Here is a 16,735-nt window from a genome sequence, read left to right as displayed (position 1 = left end):
TGAGCTATTTTAGGGCAGCGTGTGAACAAGCTTCCCCATGTCATTTACTATGCTAGCCGTACTTTAAATGATGCACAACTTAATTATTCAACAACTGAAAATGAGTTATTTGCTGTTATTTTTGGTCTAGAAAAGTTTAGATCTTATCTAATTGGTACTAAAGTGATTATCTATTCTGATCATGTAGCATTGAAATATCTCCTTACCAAAAAAGATGCCAAGCCAAAGTTGATTCGTTGGATGCTTTTACTCCAAGAGTTTGATGTGGAGATTCGAGATAAGAAAGCTTCAAAAAATGTTGTGGCAGATCATCTTAGCCTTTTAGTGCATTCATCTAATGAAGAAGAATACCACTTGCCATTACAAGAAAACTTCCAAGATGAGCAGCTCCATCCCCTTAACATTGCAGATCATTGGTTCGTAGACATTATCAATTACTTGGCCACTAAGCAGGTCCCGAGCACATTCAATCGATTCCAAAAAGACAAGCTTGTAAAACAAGCTAAGTCTTACATTTGGGATGATCCATTTTTTGGAAATATTGCCCAGACCTGATCATAAGAATGTGTGTACCTAAATCTGAATTTCATTCAATTTTAAAATTCTGTCATGATTCACCTTGTGGAGTTGATTTTGGAGCAAAGAAAACATCTTTTAAAGTTCTTCAAAGTGGTTTCTATTGGCCTAGCTTGTTTAAAAAAGTTTGTTGTCACATGTGATCACTGCCAACGTATAGGTAACTTAGGTTCTCGTGATCAAATGCCCTTAAACCCAATCCTAGTTGTTGAAATTTTTGATGTTTGGGGCATTGATTTCATGGGACCTTTTCCTAATTCTCATGGTTGTTTATACATATTGATTGCTGTTGATTATGTTTCAAAGTGGGTTGAGGCAATCCCCATTAGGACTAATGACTCTAAAGTTGTTCTCAGTTTCCTTAAAGAATACATATTTGCTAGATTTGGAACTCCTAGAGCTATAGTCAATGATGGAGGTACACACTTTTGCAACTGATCATTTGAGGTTTTACTAAAACGCTATGGAGTCACGCACAAGGTTTCCACACTATACCACCCTCAAACAAGCGAATAAGCTGAAATCTTTAACCGTGAATTCAAAAAAATCCTTGAGAAGACTATAGGCCCTACTTGAAAAGATTGGTCACTGTGCTTACATTATGCATTATGGGCTTATAGAATAGCATATAAAACTCTCATAGGCATGTCACATTTCCGACTTGTCTATGGAAAGCCTTGCCATCTTCCCGTGGAGCTGGAATATAGAGCATATTGGGCAATAAAGTGGCTCAATTTTGATCTAAATGAGGCAGGCCATTTGAGGAGTGTTCAACTCAGTGAGCTTGGTGAGTTAAGGAATAACGCATATGGAATCTCTCGAATTTACAAAGACAGGACCAAAGCATATCATGACAAAGTAATTCATAGGAAATCGTTTGAGATTGGGCAGAAAGTTCTTTTATTCAATTCACGCCTTAGGCTCTTCCCTGGTAGTTTTGTTCTCGTTGGTATGATCCATTTCTTGTCACTAATGTTTATCCTCATGGTGCAGTGGACATTCAAAACATCCAGATAGGGAACACTTTCAAAGTGAATGACCATCGTCTTAAGCCATACTACGATGCTTCTAAACCAACTCCTGAGGTCACTGAGACTCTCAATCAACCACCACTATTAGCCACTTAACCTTCACATTATGTCTTGCCTAGACATAAAATAAAGCGCTTGTTGGGAGGCAACCCAACTAGGTTTTTTTTTTTTTTTTTTTATCCTTTATTTTGTTTTTGTTTTCTGTTAGTATTTATACTATGCCATTCTTTGCCATACTTTGCATTGCATTCATTTGTAATCATTGAGGACAATGCTTTGTTTAGGTTTGGGGGTGTGTGGTATTGAATTTTTAGTCTTTTTGAGTCATGATTAGAGCTATTTGCAATTAAATAATGGGAATGTACATGTTTAACTTAGTCTTGCAATCATAACTTTGGCTATGCTTTGAAAGTTGTATTATCTGCTACATAATACCACTGCTCTCAGTTCTAAGAATACATGTGAAAAGTTACTAGTTCAAGCCTTAGAAGAAGGATAGTGGAGACTGCCTTTTGTGAAATTTTGTGCCTATTTGCTTCTTTTAGAGGGATTAAACTGTTTCTACTTTGATCTTTTTCTTTCAAATTCATTTCAAATGATCTCATTATTCATTTTTGATTGAATACTAAGAGTTATTCTCTTTTGTGGACACTTGTGCTTATTATCACCCATGAATGAACTCATTGAGACGATGTTAGGCTGTGCATGTTTTAACTAGTAAATGGCCTAATTCCCTACCTTTGTTATGTGAGACATTACCCATCTGGAATTGCAAGCACAGCCATATCTTTCATCATCCACACTAAACTCTACTCATTTTCCCCCATAATAGTCATTCCCTATAGCTTGGGGAATACCAAAGTGATGAAGACAAATATAATGCTCAAGCTTTAAACTAAGAAAGTGGTGTGTACTAAGGTAACATGGGCTGGAATTGCAAAATAAGAGAAAAGAAAAAAAAAGGGAAAAAGAAAACATTTTAAGAAGAAAAAAGAAAGAAAAAGAAGAAGATGCAATGTCTTAATCCATAGGTCCTGGACGCTGAGAACAAGTAAAGAAAAGAAGATCAATTCAAGAGGTGGTTTTGCAAGGAAGACACTTTGGTATATCTCAAGTTCTAGTAATCCTTATCCATCCTTTCACCTACCCTAAAAACCTCAAGTTCTAGTAATCCTTATCCATCCTTTCACCTACCCTAAAAACCTTACATTACAACCTTATGAAAGACTTAGCTGATCTTTGAAGATGTATTCATGGGTGTTAGTAAGTATTATCCTATTCTTAGTATTTGATTCATTTCATGAGATCTGTCTAGAAAGTTCTTTTGTTTCTAATTGAATTATGTGTGAGAATATTTTGCTTTCCATTACATAACCTCACTCACATATACTTGTTGAGAGCAAGCCCTAAGAATCAAGTGAAAGAGTGAATCTGTGAGATTAGAGTTGAGACGAATCTTATCTTCTTTGCTTGAGCTTGTAACATAGTAACATGTTGAATTTGAGCTAGAGCACCTCACTAACATGTAGACTTGATTGCTGGAAAGGTAAAGTCAAAGTTAGGAATGTGAGGCATAGTTGAGCTTTGATTCTTATTATCTTGTTTCAAAATTTCTCTAATCATTGTTTTGTAGGTTGTTTCAGACGTTTATGGGTACCGTCACTATTAAACCCTTGGAAGACACAACTCCTCCAACTATGGATGCCTAAAGGTTTAAAGGCTTGATGCATAAGCTAAATGCATTCGTCTCACCAACAAAATTGGTCTTAGATTAACTTATGTTTGTCTTTGTGTTGCTTTTGTTTCTTTTAGTTTTGGTTTGCTCGAGGACTAGCAAAATCTAAGTTTGGGGGTATTTGTTGAGTGCATAAAGTTATATTTATATGCCCTCTTTTACTTAGGTTTTTGACTTAAAATCTCTATACATCATAAGGTATTTTGTTGTTTGTATTATTTCAGGATGAAAGTAAGGACTTGAAGAAATCATCTTATTTTGAATATTGTAACAAGTGGCCCAAGATCCTCCAGAAAAGGCCCTTGCAGAACAGCCAACTTGCGAGCTTTGCCCTAAAGTGCTCAGAACGAATTAGAAAATGGGCAATATATGATTGGAAAGCCATGGAAGTCTTATTTCTGATGGTCTTTACAGCTTGTGATTTGGAGGTTTCGACAAGAAGTTATAACAGAATAAAGAGGAGCTCTTCAGTTACAAATTATGATAACAGCTAGTTTTCAGTTATTCCAATACTAAAAGCTGATTGTTATGAGTTATAAATGAGAGTCAATTCAAGGATGTAAATGTGCCAGATGTTAGATAAGTCCTAAGCCTTTCAATAGGAGACAAATACACTACATGAGGAAAAAAAAAAAGGAGAATCTAGAGAGAGTAGGAGTCTTCAACCTTGAGCAGTTTCTAGGTTCTAGTTTTCCTAACTTTTTATGTATTCTGTTATGTTTTTAATTTAGTTTATGGATACTTAGGGCTGCTTTGAAGCTCTAGACATGATTGAATTAATGTTATGATGCAGATTTAGTTTATCAATTTCATTTGCAAGTTAGAATCGGTTTTCTGTTTCAATCATTTCAAGCACATATTTTCAAGTTTAGCTACCTTGTTTATGTTTGCTTTCTGTTGAGAATGATAAGGATGACTGCCATATCTACTTTCATTCATTAGCAACATGTGGTTAGGTTCAGAACTAATCATTTAAATTGATTCCATGAAGTTCTAGGATAAATGCCAAGTTCTAGGGTTCATGTGATGTTCATAATCCTCTTCATTCTTAATGAGTTTCTAGGTGCTAAATCTGAGTATATGCCACGCTAAGTTGCACCTACAAATACAAGTTTTATGTATATGCCATGCATCTAACATGCAAAGTAAGAAAGGATTCATACAATCTAGTTATATGCCATGCTAGATATGTGAACATCTTAGTTGTGCATTTGAAAGGGATAAGTTAAAAGATCATATCACTGATTCAGGAATGTTTAGGGGAAGGTCTATGCTCATTTGAAGTTAGATTTATGTCCTAAAAACGTTTCTAACCTATTCCATGTCTTAGGTTTATTTTTAGATAGTTCCAATTTTTCCTATTTCTTTCTGTCTTTATTTCTTTTCCAAAATTACTCAAACCCCCCATTTTAAGTCATAGGAGTCTTTAACTAATGCTAATTTGTAAGAGTCAAAGGTTTTACTAAGTTGTTTCTTAGTTCCTGTGGTTCGACACCCTTACTTGTGCCGCTATACTATCCTTACATTTGCACTCGAAAGGAACTTCAACACCCTCTCTTCCTAGCATGACGCATTTTGGGTAGTGAGATTCTCTTGCCCAGGAACAAATCCGTGAAGGCGTGGCCAAAGCGGATAATATCGTGCTACGGTGAAGTCGGGATGTGACATCTCCAGTGTTTTTTAATGTGTCAAACACATATTTGGGAGCCCTAAAACATTTAATATGATTGGTTTGCTTTAATTTATTTTGAGAAAACTAAATTTTAGATACAATGCATATCTTTCAATGGAATCATGTGGCTTACAGAATATAAACTTTTGAAAAGAAAATTATAAATGGAAGGTAACCAATTTTCGGAGCTATTTTGTTGTGAATAATGCTGGGCTACTTAAAAATGAGTAAGAATTCTTACTCAAAACTCCTCATGTTCGAATTACAGAGGTTTGTGCTTATAATCAGAATCGTTCGTATTATAAATCACTTTGTAAAGATTATCTATGCAAAAAATGAATTAAAACTAAAGTCGATTAGTCAATTTATTGTAGCAAATATATAGACATTTCGTAATGGTTTTACTAATTTCATTCATCTGTTTTTATATAGTTCGATGACTAAACGAACTTAGTTTTAATTGATTTTTGCATAGATGATCTTTATATAACAATTTTATAATATAAACGGTTATGATCAAACACTAAGTTCTATGGATCGGCAACGAACTGTTCTGAGTAGGAACTCCTACTCATTATTTGAGTAGCCAAGTATTATTCTTTTGTTGTGCCCCATTAGGATAAATTTATGGTTCCGCCACTGACCACAAGTATGCTAAACTGTCTCAAAAATTCAATTTATGTATGACAAAACTCTCGTGAACTTATATGACTGGATGTAATTGACTCATGACTCAATGAGATAAGATCTTTATCTAGGTGTGGAAATGACTCTTCATAATATATAGTTGTGTCTTAAAGAGTCAACCATTGCATCTCTATTCATGTTAAGCCAAATGTTGCCCAATTTCTCCCCAAACAATGAAATCTAGAGAGAGGGAGAAAGCTTAGGGAAGAAGAAAGTGTTTCTTTGTATTTGCTTCAATTCAATCGTATCTTATAAATGATCTCAATTCTTACACTCACACTCTGTAACTTTCTTGCTTACACAATAAGCTACTATAGCTAATATAACTGACTTTAGCTAAAACAAATGCTGACATGTCATCCTTATCTCTAACCAATCCTATCAGCTATAACATGCACATGCCATATAATCCAACATCAAAACCTAATTCATGAATCATAACAACCCATCAATGTATTTAAATGATTTGACTCGTTTTGATTAAATTTTCCAACAGTATTAAAGAGATGGTCTATTGTTCTAAAAGCTAAAATGGATTTTCTTTATTTTTGTCAAACGATAGATTTTGCTAGATTAGCCACCAACAGATATTTGGCTACTCATATAGTGTACCGATTACATTAAAATCCTCAATTGTTTCGGTTCACGAAAGATGCATGCTTTCCTTCGTAGGTTCCCACCGATGACATTCTTACATCATATTCCATAAAATATAGAGAGGTCATATCCTAGGTTCTACTCATGGCTGGCTGGATGCTGCTTCCTTCATATCAAGCAATGCCTCTTCAAAGCATTTTGCGAGAAATGTTGGATCCGGAATGATATCTTTGGCCACCAAAATTTGCAGGTCAGCTCTTTCAGCATAGCTCACCATGTGCATTGTAAGTGCCTGCGTTACCAACCAGCAAAAGTATTCCAGTTACATTACAGATACTTCTGATTTGCTACATCTGACATTTTCTAGAATGTAACATAACGCCCCTTCACAACGTCATTCTATGATCTGAACCACTCATTTCTAATTGGTTAGCGTCATATATATACCTGGGGTAGGCTGCACGTATTCACTCTAAGGTAAGTTACAAGGTTGCCCCCAATTGCAATTGCTTCTTGCGGGCCAATTATATTTGAAATGGTAAAGCTAGTATTGCAGACCATCTTGTAAAGAAGCCAACTAGCAACCTGCAGTAGAATGAAACTGTTTTCATTTTATATACATTTTTGAATATTTGAGGCACATTTAGGAATGATTTTGTAGGAAACACTGTTACTCATACCATTTTTTGTCGAAGCGTTTATGTTAGAAGCACAACAGATTTTTCTTAAAAATTCATGTTGATTACCTTTGCTCCAAAGTAGGTGATTAGAAAACATCCAACTTTGTACGAAAAATCAGCTTCTAGAGATTGTTTCTTCCTGTCAAGAACCAGCTTAACTCTCTTGAGGTACACTAGAGGATCAAGATCACTGCTTTTATGGTAATAAATAGGTAGGAGAAACATGCCGAACTTGTTACCCCAGCTTGATTCAGAGTTGCTTTCCAAGAAATTGGATACCTGATCATATTCGTACAATCATTACCTCCAACCAACTACCATCAAATTGGATACCTGGTCATATTCGTGGGATGATAAGTGAAGAAAGTTGACGTTTCATCGTAAAACAAATTGGTAATTTGGGGAGTAGCCCAATTACTTATGAGCACATGCATGGTCCTTCTTCTCATCATTGTAGGATTCATTCTCAACACGGCCCCCCCACGTGTGGCGAATTTTCAAGCCTAACACGTGGACAACACAACGGGGTGATGTGGAGCGTGTGTGGCCATTGAGCTTCACATATGAGACAACCTGCTCTGATACCATGAAGAAAGTTGAGGTTCCATCATAAAACCAATTGGCAATATGGGAAGTAAACCAACTTACTTATAAGCCCATGCAAGGTCCCTTATCCCATCAACATGAGACTCATTCTCAACACGTCTTTTCACGTGTGGCAAATTTTTAAGACTAACATGTGGATAACACAACAGGGTGACGTGGAGCGTGTGTGGCCGTTGGGCTTCACACGTGGGACAACCTGCTCTGATATGATGAAGAAGGTCGAGGTTTCACCATAAAACCAATTGGCAATATGGGAGTAGCCCAACAACTTATAAGCACAAGCAAAGCCCCTCCTCTCATCAATGTGGGATTCATTCTCAACAATTAGGGTGCTTATCTAGGTTTTTGGGGTTGGGTTGAAAAACATGACAAATTAAGGGTTTATTTGATAACGATTTTGGCTTAAAGTTTTAGTTTTCAATTTTGTGCTAGAGATAAGGGGCAAGTATATGTGAGATTATGAGAGATATAAAAAAAAAAAGAGACAAAGGATGGCTGAAGATATATGTGACAAATATACAGAATGAAAACTAAAAGTCAAAAATTAAAAGCTGTTTAAAGTTGTTTTCACTTTCATAATTTTGTTTATTTATTTATTTATTTTCCTGGGGGAGTTCCTTATTTCATTTGGTTGTGGTGGTTTGTTTTATGCTAAGTCTTCTCGTCTTAATTAATTATAGATACAACGTAACTTCAGTTACGGATTTGTAGCTGTTGTAGATACAACTAACATACTTAGAATCATTTGATAATAATATTGAACCTTCGTCTAATAATTTTCCGTGTACAATTCCGTCAAATATGATCAAGAGACATGCATGCTAGAACATATGCGCGGGAATTAAGCTATTCCCCCCCCCCCCCCCCCCCAAATAAACCTCAGCCATTCCGGACCACTTCCTGCAAACTCATCAACAAGCACAAACCTAACCTAACATGCATCTCACTGCTACTATCAAAATCTTACTGCGGCATCTCACAAGCCTAACCTAACATTTCCCTATGCTTTCAAGTTTCAACTCTGGGATATGTGTCTCTAAAAACTGGTTTGTTTGGACGAAGCTGGTGGTTGAACTGCTAAACTAAGAAAAAGGAATCATCGTGCAAGTCACGCGATCACATATGACAGAATTGTGGATGAAACTTGTTTGAATCGGAGTGGTTAGTTTACGTGGTAATTGTATGAAAGTAAAAAAGGTCCAGGTGCCGTTTATGCAATTAATTTTCTTGTGTTTCGTATGCTTATTAATTTGTTAGTTTTGGGAAAATTGTGAGTAGGCCTCCTGAAAATATATACCAAAACTCAGTTATGCATCAGTAAGTTAGGATTCACCTGCAAAATTAGAAAGAAAAAATATAGCAAGAACCCTATAAAAGTTCTTAAAACAACCAATATATATAATATAAATGAAAGTTTATAAATCACGACGAACCTGCAATCCAGGTTGCTCTCTTAAATTGACCATAGCTAGGCCTGTAATTCGAATTCCGTCATGCAGAGCTGGACAATGAAGTTTAGCTATAACTTGGTTATCGTGATTGCCATTGATAATTGATCTGTTTCAAATGGGAAGCACAAGCACTAGAACAGAACCCAAATTCAAGAATGACATTAATTACCATTTGGTGTTTGGTGATCTAGGTACCTTGACAGCCCTGACGAAACCAAGCCAACAAGAACATCGTTGATGGTCTGCATGATAGCCAAATCATGCTTTTAGTGGTTGAGTGAAGTTCCATTTCGGTCACTGTAGTTTCAATTGTCTCTATTTCTTTCTTTTGTAAAAGAATGATAACTAATGGCAAACCACAGTTATCCACACCTTCCAAACCCGGAGAGGCTATAAAGAATTTCACCTTGCTCGTGGCCAAGGTCAAATAGACTCACTAGCTCGGAGTATCAAACACGAGACCTCTTATATTTTTTTTGTTTATTAAGGTGCCAAGCCTGCGCCCTTACCACTGGGTCACTTGATGTGGTTGTCTCTATTCAATATTTACAATTTATTAATGGTTGTAATTCAAAGACAATTTAATTTCATCTCAACTTTTTCGTCATAATTACCTTGCGGGTGACATAACACATTTTCAACGAAAACATGATGGAATTAAGTTCGGAAATAATTTGCAAACTCCCACTTATCATGTATTCTTGCTTTTCTTGCTTTTCTTTCAAGCCACAAGATTGAATAAATCAACAATAAATCAAGGAACATAAACATAGCAAAAAGAGTACAGGACGACAAAAGTTGAGGGTGTAAATCATTTTTTTCTCATAAGTTATTGTCTTAAATGTAACAATTAGTAAAATACAAGATCAGGTCATAAAAATTGAAACTATAGGAGCCAAAATGTAATTATTTTGCCATAAGTTATTTTGCCACAAATACGGGGACTAAAATCATAACTTATAGCCCATAAAGTTTGTAGTCAAAACCCTGTGAGAATTCCTTATTAGTTAGAACCCCTTTTAAGAAAAAAATATACTTTATTCTGACCAATGAAATGAACGAATTATGTCACATGACAATGTTAAACTACCATCTAATATATTTTTTTTTACTTCCCTTTTAATCATGGAAGAGATACAACCAAATATGCCCATATACAAAGTCCAAACCTTGTGTTTCTTCCTTTGTAAAATAAAAGGGAAAAATGTTCAACTTTAGACGTGTATAAAACTTTCGACTTGATTGTCTATATTTTAAATTGTACTCAATCTGTTTGCTTGGTTGACATTAAGGTCTCAAAAAACTAAAGCTCATGTGAAGTGCTTTTCAAGCCATCTCTTGTCTTTTAGTGTTATATTTGAAGTGCTTCTCAACTTGAATTCAAACTCCGTCGAGTCTATTTTCACTTAACCCCCTAACTCAAGGTGACAATTACCCCACCCCCCTCAACCCCCTAACCCAAGGTGACCGTTACCTCCATCTCCCTCAAGAATCATGTCACATATCTATTTAACAAACCATAGTTACTTATGCATTTAATTAAATTTTTTGAGAAAAGAAAACAATTGAATGAATCAAAAGAAAATTTTGCCCTTTTCTTAAATATTTGGGTGGTGTTATTCACACGCTCCTTTTTACCTCAGATACAATGTTCTCAACTTTCTGTTGTTTGATCGAATGAAATGAAGAAAATTAAACATAAACTAACAAGAGTGTGTAAGAGGTTAAAATGAGTGTGTGGATAGTACGTCCAAAATATTTTCTCTATTTATCATATATGTTGTGTTTGGATACTGAGAGAACCCAAACGGAAAAGAAAAAAATCAAAAGAAAACGTAATGATGATTTCAGCAAAACCCAAAATTCAACGAGGTTGACTGTTTGCTATTTAATTAGGAGAGATTTTTCAGTGTACCAAGAATACGGTCCGGTACATCAAGTATTAAAATACAAGTGGTTGGATGCTTAAAAAAAAAAAATTCTAGTCGCTTGTATTATGATCATTGGTGGAGCCAGTTAGAGCCTAGGAGGGTCATATGACCCTTCTCACGATCTGGAAATGTTGTATTTATATGTGCTATAATGATGTAGCTAGGCTTTTATATTTATAGTTGACGCTCCTCACAAATGCAATTTGCTTGTAGTTGAGTCCAATTATTTTTATTTGAATTTGCACCAAGGTGTATATGCATGATTGCTTTCTGTCATTGTTATAGAGCATCATCTGCTATAATGTAATTAATTAAATCACGATATCAATGTTGGAAACTTAAAACTTAAGATTGATTCTCCTTAACAGAATTTCTGGCTTCACCACTAATTATAACACTTGATATACCAGACTGTGTTCCCAACACGTTGAAAATTTTCTCTTCAATTAAAACTAATCCAATTAGAGGTTTTTTTTACAGGGAAAAAGATTTCTGAGAATATTTGATACAGATTAGGAGACTTTTACCCCGTATAATTTGTTGGTATTTATGTTGTATGTCATGCGTCAAATTGAATCTTGAAGGTTTAAGCTATGAACAAGTATAATACATTATTCTATTTCTAAAACAAACCTAATGAGTCAATAGTATATTATATATTTTACCCTATTCTTAGTATTAATTTGGTAATTATTTTGGTAGAATTTTGATACTTTTCGTTATATTTTTAATGTAGGACATTCGACTTCCTCTGGAGCAAAACATGATCAAACGGACGAATTTTGGAGTGATTCAAATTGGAGGACATTCGTGTGTTTCTTGTCTTGTTCGTATCAAAATTTGGGATTTTTCTACACAGCGGTTATTTTCTGGCGATTAAATAAAGAAGCAGTGCGCGTTGTTAGAAAGTGACGTTTCTGGGTTTGACTTGCGTTTTTGAAGCCCAAGATGACCTCATATGGGTTCGTGACCTTCTAGAGAAGTGTTCATAATAGTTCAAGCTTTAAATCCAGCTACTTTGGGCCAATTTTGGAGTTGATTTGGGTCCAATACGTGGCTGTGCAGATTTCTAGGCGAATTTACCAAGTTAATTTAGGATTATGTTTCCTATTTTATTTCAAGTTTTTAGGTTTCCTAGTTGGATTCTAAGACCTTTGACTAGGAGGATTTTAAAGAGAGTTGTATAAAATAAATAAGCTTTTTGGCAAAAACCTAGGGGGGGGGGGGATTTTTTTTGGGCGTATGCAACTTTTGAGAGAATAGTTTGGCTAAAGTTTTGGAGTTTTCAAGACTTACACTTCAGGTGTTTTCATCATTTTTCTAATTTAATACAATTATGTTGATTTTATTTATGAATATGCGTAACTAATTCCCTTTTCGCTAGGGTGAGGCCATGATCCTTAGCAAGAATATGTAGTCTCTTTTTAATTTTCTTATGAATTTATGCATGCAAGTTTTGGATTGTTAATCACTGTGCTTTAAACTATCTATTTGTCTTAGTGCTTCGCGACCATTAGGATATTTAGAAAAATAATTTGATGCAATTTTGGCGGAGGACTGTCCCTAAAATTGACTAAGGCTTCTTGTGGTTAACATGTGTAACTACTTAGGATGAACGACACGTCTTAGGAGTTATATGGTTTTCAAAAGGTCTTCACAAAACTTAATGACTCTTGTATGTTCACATTCGATCTGAACGCCACGGACGGGTTGCATGTTAAATATACGTTCTATATTGGGGGGTTCCAAGTAGGGCATACTTTAGGAAAACCTAACCTTCAAAATATGCATGTGTAATTCATAAGGATTTAGAAGTACTACATAGGATTGTTAGGGTGATGGCGGAACCCTAGTGTTTTTCCAAAGTTGTTTCTAAAAATCTTTTCTCTTTGATTTGTTTCCTTTTTAATTGGTCATTAGTTGCTTTCTTTAAATTACTTTTATTAAAATTCGTTTTTAATACTTTTTAATTCAAAATTGACATTTTCCAATCTTGACTTTCAGGTAATTAATTAGGATTAGGGTTTTCCATACATTGTTTTAAATAATCTCAGCAGAAAACGACCTTGCTTGAGCCGTTTATATTACAACAACCTTATTGTCTTGCAAGTATTTTGTGTGATTTTATCCCTACTGTGGCAGGTGGTAAAATCCCTATCAAAACGAATAAACACAGAAGAATTAACAAGTCACTTACCGCATTCGGAACAGCTTTCTTGACGAGCTTCATGTCCTCAAGCCGAAACCTAGCCGTGGCCAGCTTCCTAGGCCAGAGCTCAACTCCATCGCCGCCACTTATCGCTGTTTTCTGGTCACAAAGCCACAAGCTCCTCATCGCATTCTCCACCAAAAACACCAAGCTAAACCACAACATCTCCACACGCCGAATCAACAAACCCCACCATCCCTTTTCACCATTCACTCTCTTCCTCCTTCCACGACCCAAAATCTTTTCTTCATTTCCATTTGAGCCTCTCGTCCTGAAACTCTCCAAGAATAGGGACATGATCGAAACCCCGTCTCCCAAAGCGTGGTGGATTCGGAAAATGCCGCAGTTGTGGGCCATGAGGAGGTGAAGTTCCCAGAGGGGTTTGTTCGCGCTCAGTCTAGTAGAGCTTGTGGAGAGGTCGGCCAAGTATTCGTTAACTGCGGTCTCATGATCGACGGGAGATGTGGTGACGGGGTTGTGGATGACAATGATGTGGCGGTCGAGGTCAACGTTGGGGGCATTGTGCCAGTGCTGGAGGCCGCGGGAGTCGCGGAGCATGAGGCTTGAGAATCTTGGGTGGGAGAGGAGGAGGGAGGTTTTGAGGTGAGACTTTACGGCGTCTATGTCTATGGAGTTTTTGAATCCCATGGCACAGTGGATTATTTGGTTCATTTCGGGTTGGAGAAGGAGCCGACCTACTGGGGTCAAGGGTTCGCCGGAGTTGTCATCGGCTGCCGACGTATCCATGAGAGAGAGATGAAACAGCCTTGTAGTTGTGGTGTCGTTGGTATATGAAAAATAAAAATTAAAAAAATTGTAAGACACAAAAGTCACGCAATCCTCACCTCATCTGAAAAATGGTGAAGATAAGTTTACTCTCACTTGTGGCTCTCATGAAATTGGGGTAATTGAACAACATTAGAACTTAGAGACAAAAACTTGAAGCCGGATTCAATAGATAGGCCACGGGCCCTATTTCGTGTTTTTTTGTGTCCCCTTTCTAATTTTTAACACTAGTCCCTCAATTTAACTTCATATCCAACACCGTTAAATTTTCATTGTTTAATTAACTGTTTTTTTTTTTTTTTTTAAGTTTGGAATGTCAAATAAGATTTTTGGAGTGTTAATAACAATTGAAAATTTTATTTGAACCCACATAACCTCTCTCTCCACCTAACTTAAATTGTAAATGGAAATTATCTTTTTACCCTATTGCATAATTAGAATCATGCACAAGATGAAATTAACACTAAAACTAAAGTTTATTAATAAACCCACACTTAATAATCAAACTCTATTATCACGCAATTTTTATCCTACGTTCATTTTGACTAAAACCTAAGACGCTCTCATAGAGAAAAACAATCTCTTTTTGACCAATGAATAATGATTTTGAAGTTTTAAATCTTCATTGTATGAATCTACATATGCAAGTTTTTTTTTTCGTAAATTTGATACATTCAATAATTGCCAAGTAACATTCTAATATTCACCAAAACCTTAAATAGAGAAAATGACATATGCTAAAGTAGTCTTCAACGAAAAAAAATTATTCCGTTAGAATGGTAATTATTTACAATATACCTACCTATCTGATGAATAATGGATGCCCGATGATATTATGCTTCTAAAGATTCAGGGAAGAGCTGCCTATAACGATTCAGGCCTTTATACTTTGTGAAACCCTAAACAAGTAAACCATATTACCAGGTTTTCCATCTGCACTTGCAAGGTTCACGTTGTGTAAGCCATTGCCAACACGCCTCGCCAAGCTACAGATAGAACTCAACAAACTCAAACCAAAGCAGGCTTTGCATCTGTGCAGTTACAACATATTCGATACCATGACAGTACCATACAAAGCAGACCTGGCTTATAAGTCCTGAATCATCATGAGTTTATACAAACACCAGGCTATTAATTAGCTCTCTCTCTTTTTTTCTTTTTTTCTTTTTTTTTAAGAAAAAGTTTTGCTTTTATTTTAATGAAATTGTTCATTCTTGACATGGAATTTCGCATGTAGTTTCTGGTTTTGTTATTTTAATTAATTGGGTGGATAAATCTTTGCCGGCAATTACATATTGTTAGTCTCGTAAGTTTAAAAGTTTAACGAAGTTACGTGAATTTTTTTTTTAAATGATTGTAAAGATAAATTTATATATTGAATTGAGTTTGTGAGGATAGTTTGGATGGTAAATTTGGGGTTAAAGAAATATTGATTGTTTCATTAAAAATAATAGGGTTTTATTACAAATAGTCTCTGAAATTGACCTCACTTCTCCCTTTAATCCCTGAAATTGAAAATCGTTCAATGTTGTTCCTGAAATTTGGTACCACAAATCAATGTCGTCCCTATTGTCCCATTCCTTTTATTTTTCGAGTAATGATATTCATACTATGTTTTTATACCACATTTTCATACCACTTTAGGTGGCATCTGATGTTGACAGCCACATCATTTGAAAAATTTGCAAAACCTTAGGAAATGAAAGAGAAAGACTCCTCCTTGTATACCACAATCATCATTTAATTAACTAATTTTTCTTAATTATTCGTTTATTAAATAATGAACTAAATTTAAAAATCGGATTAATTCAAATGATGTGGTTGTCCACATCAAATGGCATCTAAGTTGTATGAAAATATACTACAAAAACATGGTATGAATAACATTACTGTTACTTTGATGACGTGCCTAACATGGAAACCCATACAACCACTGGTGTGTTGCCACCTGGAGTAAACTTAAAAAAAAAAGATAAGATTAAAAATCATGAACACAACTCAGAAAATGGAACACGACCAACCCAGCTACTTCAAAACACCGACAGAAAAGAAAGCTTCTTCAAATCAAGAAGAGACTTCCATTTTCTTGGTTTTAAAAAAATAGATGAATAAACAAAGGAAAAATAAAGTGACCCAGCTACCACCTCAGCCACCTCCTTCATCTCCAACTACCATCTCCATACTCTCTTCAAATTTAATTTCATGTTCTTCTCCGAGGCACCAGAGTTAAGGGGATGGGGTGAGGAGGGACCAGCAGTGAGGTTACGGGAGAGGTTCGGTTGGGCTTGGAGTGAGGGAGATGACTCACAAACTCTCCTTCTCTTTCCTACGAATCCCTAATACGTGTTTTGATTTCATTTTGGGATTTCGTTTTTCGCAAATCGATTTTGATTTTAATTTTCGGCAATCTGATTTGAGATGGAGGTGTTGGGTTTATTTTAATTTTTTTAATTTTCTTTTTTTTTGCAGTTTTGTTAGAGTTATGTTTGATCCATGTAGCACCACCAACCCCCGAATCTCGCCACCATGCTTGTCAGCTGCATTTTCTCACCATCGGCAAGGTTTCCTTTGTTGGGGATGTAGGATCTTATAGTCCAAGCATCCTTTCTTTCTATTATCTCCCTCCCTCTCGTCAGTGAAGCCGAATCGGATCTTAGAGTCGTCTTTGCGTCGGTTCAAATCTTGGTGTTTGTTCAAACCTTACAGATTTCATCATCGGCAGGGTTTCCTTTTTATGTATTTATCTCCCTACCTCCCTCTTGTCGGTGAAGTCG

The 16,735-nt window shown here is 35.8% G+C and overlaps 1 protein-coding gene across 2 annotated transcripts; it reads right to left on the bottom strand.

Moving 5' to 3' along the window:
• Window positions 1-6,221: 6,221 nt before the first annotated feature.
• LOC137729108 (wax ester synthase/diacylglycerol acyltransferase 5-like) lies at window positions 6,222-14,045 on the bottom strand. 2 transcript variants are annotated; one of them, XM_068467937.1, is made up of 6 exons: window positions 13,164-14,045; window positions 9,205-9,277; window positions 9,018-9,103; window positions 7,045-7,257; window positions 6,746-6,883; window positions 6,222-6,590 (listed from the first exon to the last, which is right to left on the bottom strand). In XM_068467937.1, the coding sequence occupies exons 1-6, from the start codon at window positions 13,920-13,922 to the stop codon at window positions 6,441-6,443; spliced, it is 1,419 nt and encodes a 472-aa protein (XP_068324038.1). In that variant the 5' UTR covers window positions 13,923-14,045; the 3' UTR covers window positions 6,222-6,440. The 2 variants fall into 2 exon arrangements, with proteins under 2 accessions (XP_068324038.1, XP_068324039.1); XM_068467938.1 differs by having other exon boundaries at window positions 9,018-9,085.
• Window positions 14,046-16,735: the final 2,690 nt, after the last annotated feature.

This window comes from Pyrus communis, chromosome 3 (assembly GCF_963583255.1).
Source record: "Pyrus communis chromosome 3, drPyrComm1.1, whole genome shotgun sequence".
Lineage (NCBI taxonomy): Eukaryota > Viridiplantae > Streptophyta > Magnoliopsida > Rosales > Rosaceae > Pyrus > Pyrus communis.
Note: the sequence above shows the minus strand (reverse complement) of the source record. Positions and strands in the feature narration are given on the sequence as shown.

Excerpts from the sequence above, each read along its gene's own strand:
- LOC137729108 (XM_068467937.1), bottom strand. The coding sequence starts at position 13,922 with ATGGATACGTCGGCAGCCGATGACAACTCCGGCGAACCCTTGACCCCA. Across the intron at positions 9,278-13,163 it reads AGAAAGCTGTTCCGAATGCG|ACCATCAACGATGTTCTTGT; the intron begins GTAAGTGACTTG and ends GCTATCATGCAG. Across the intron at positions 9,104-9,204 it reads AGATCACCAAACACCAAATG|CTAAACTTCATTGTCCAGCT; the intron begins GTAATTAATGTC and ends ACCAAGTTATAG.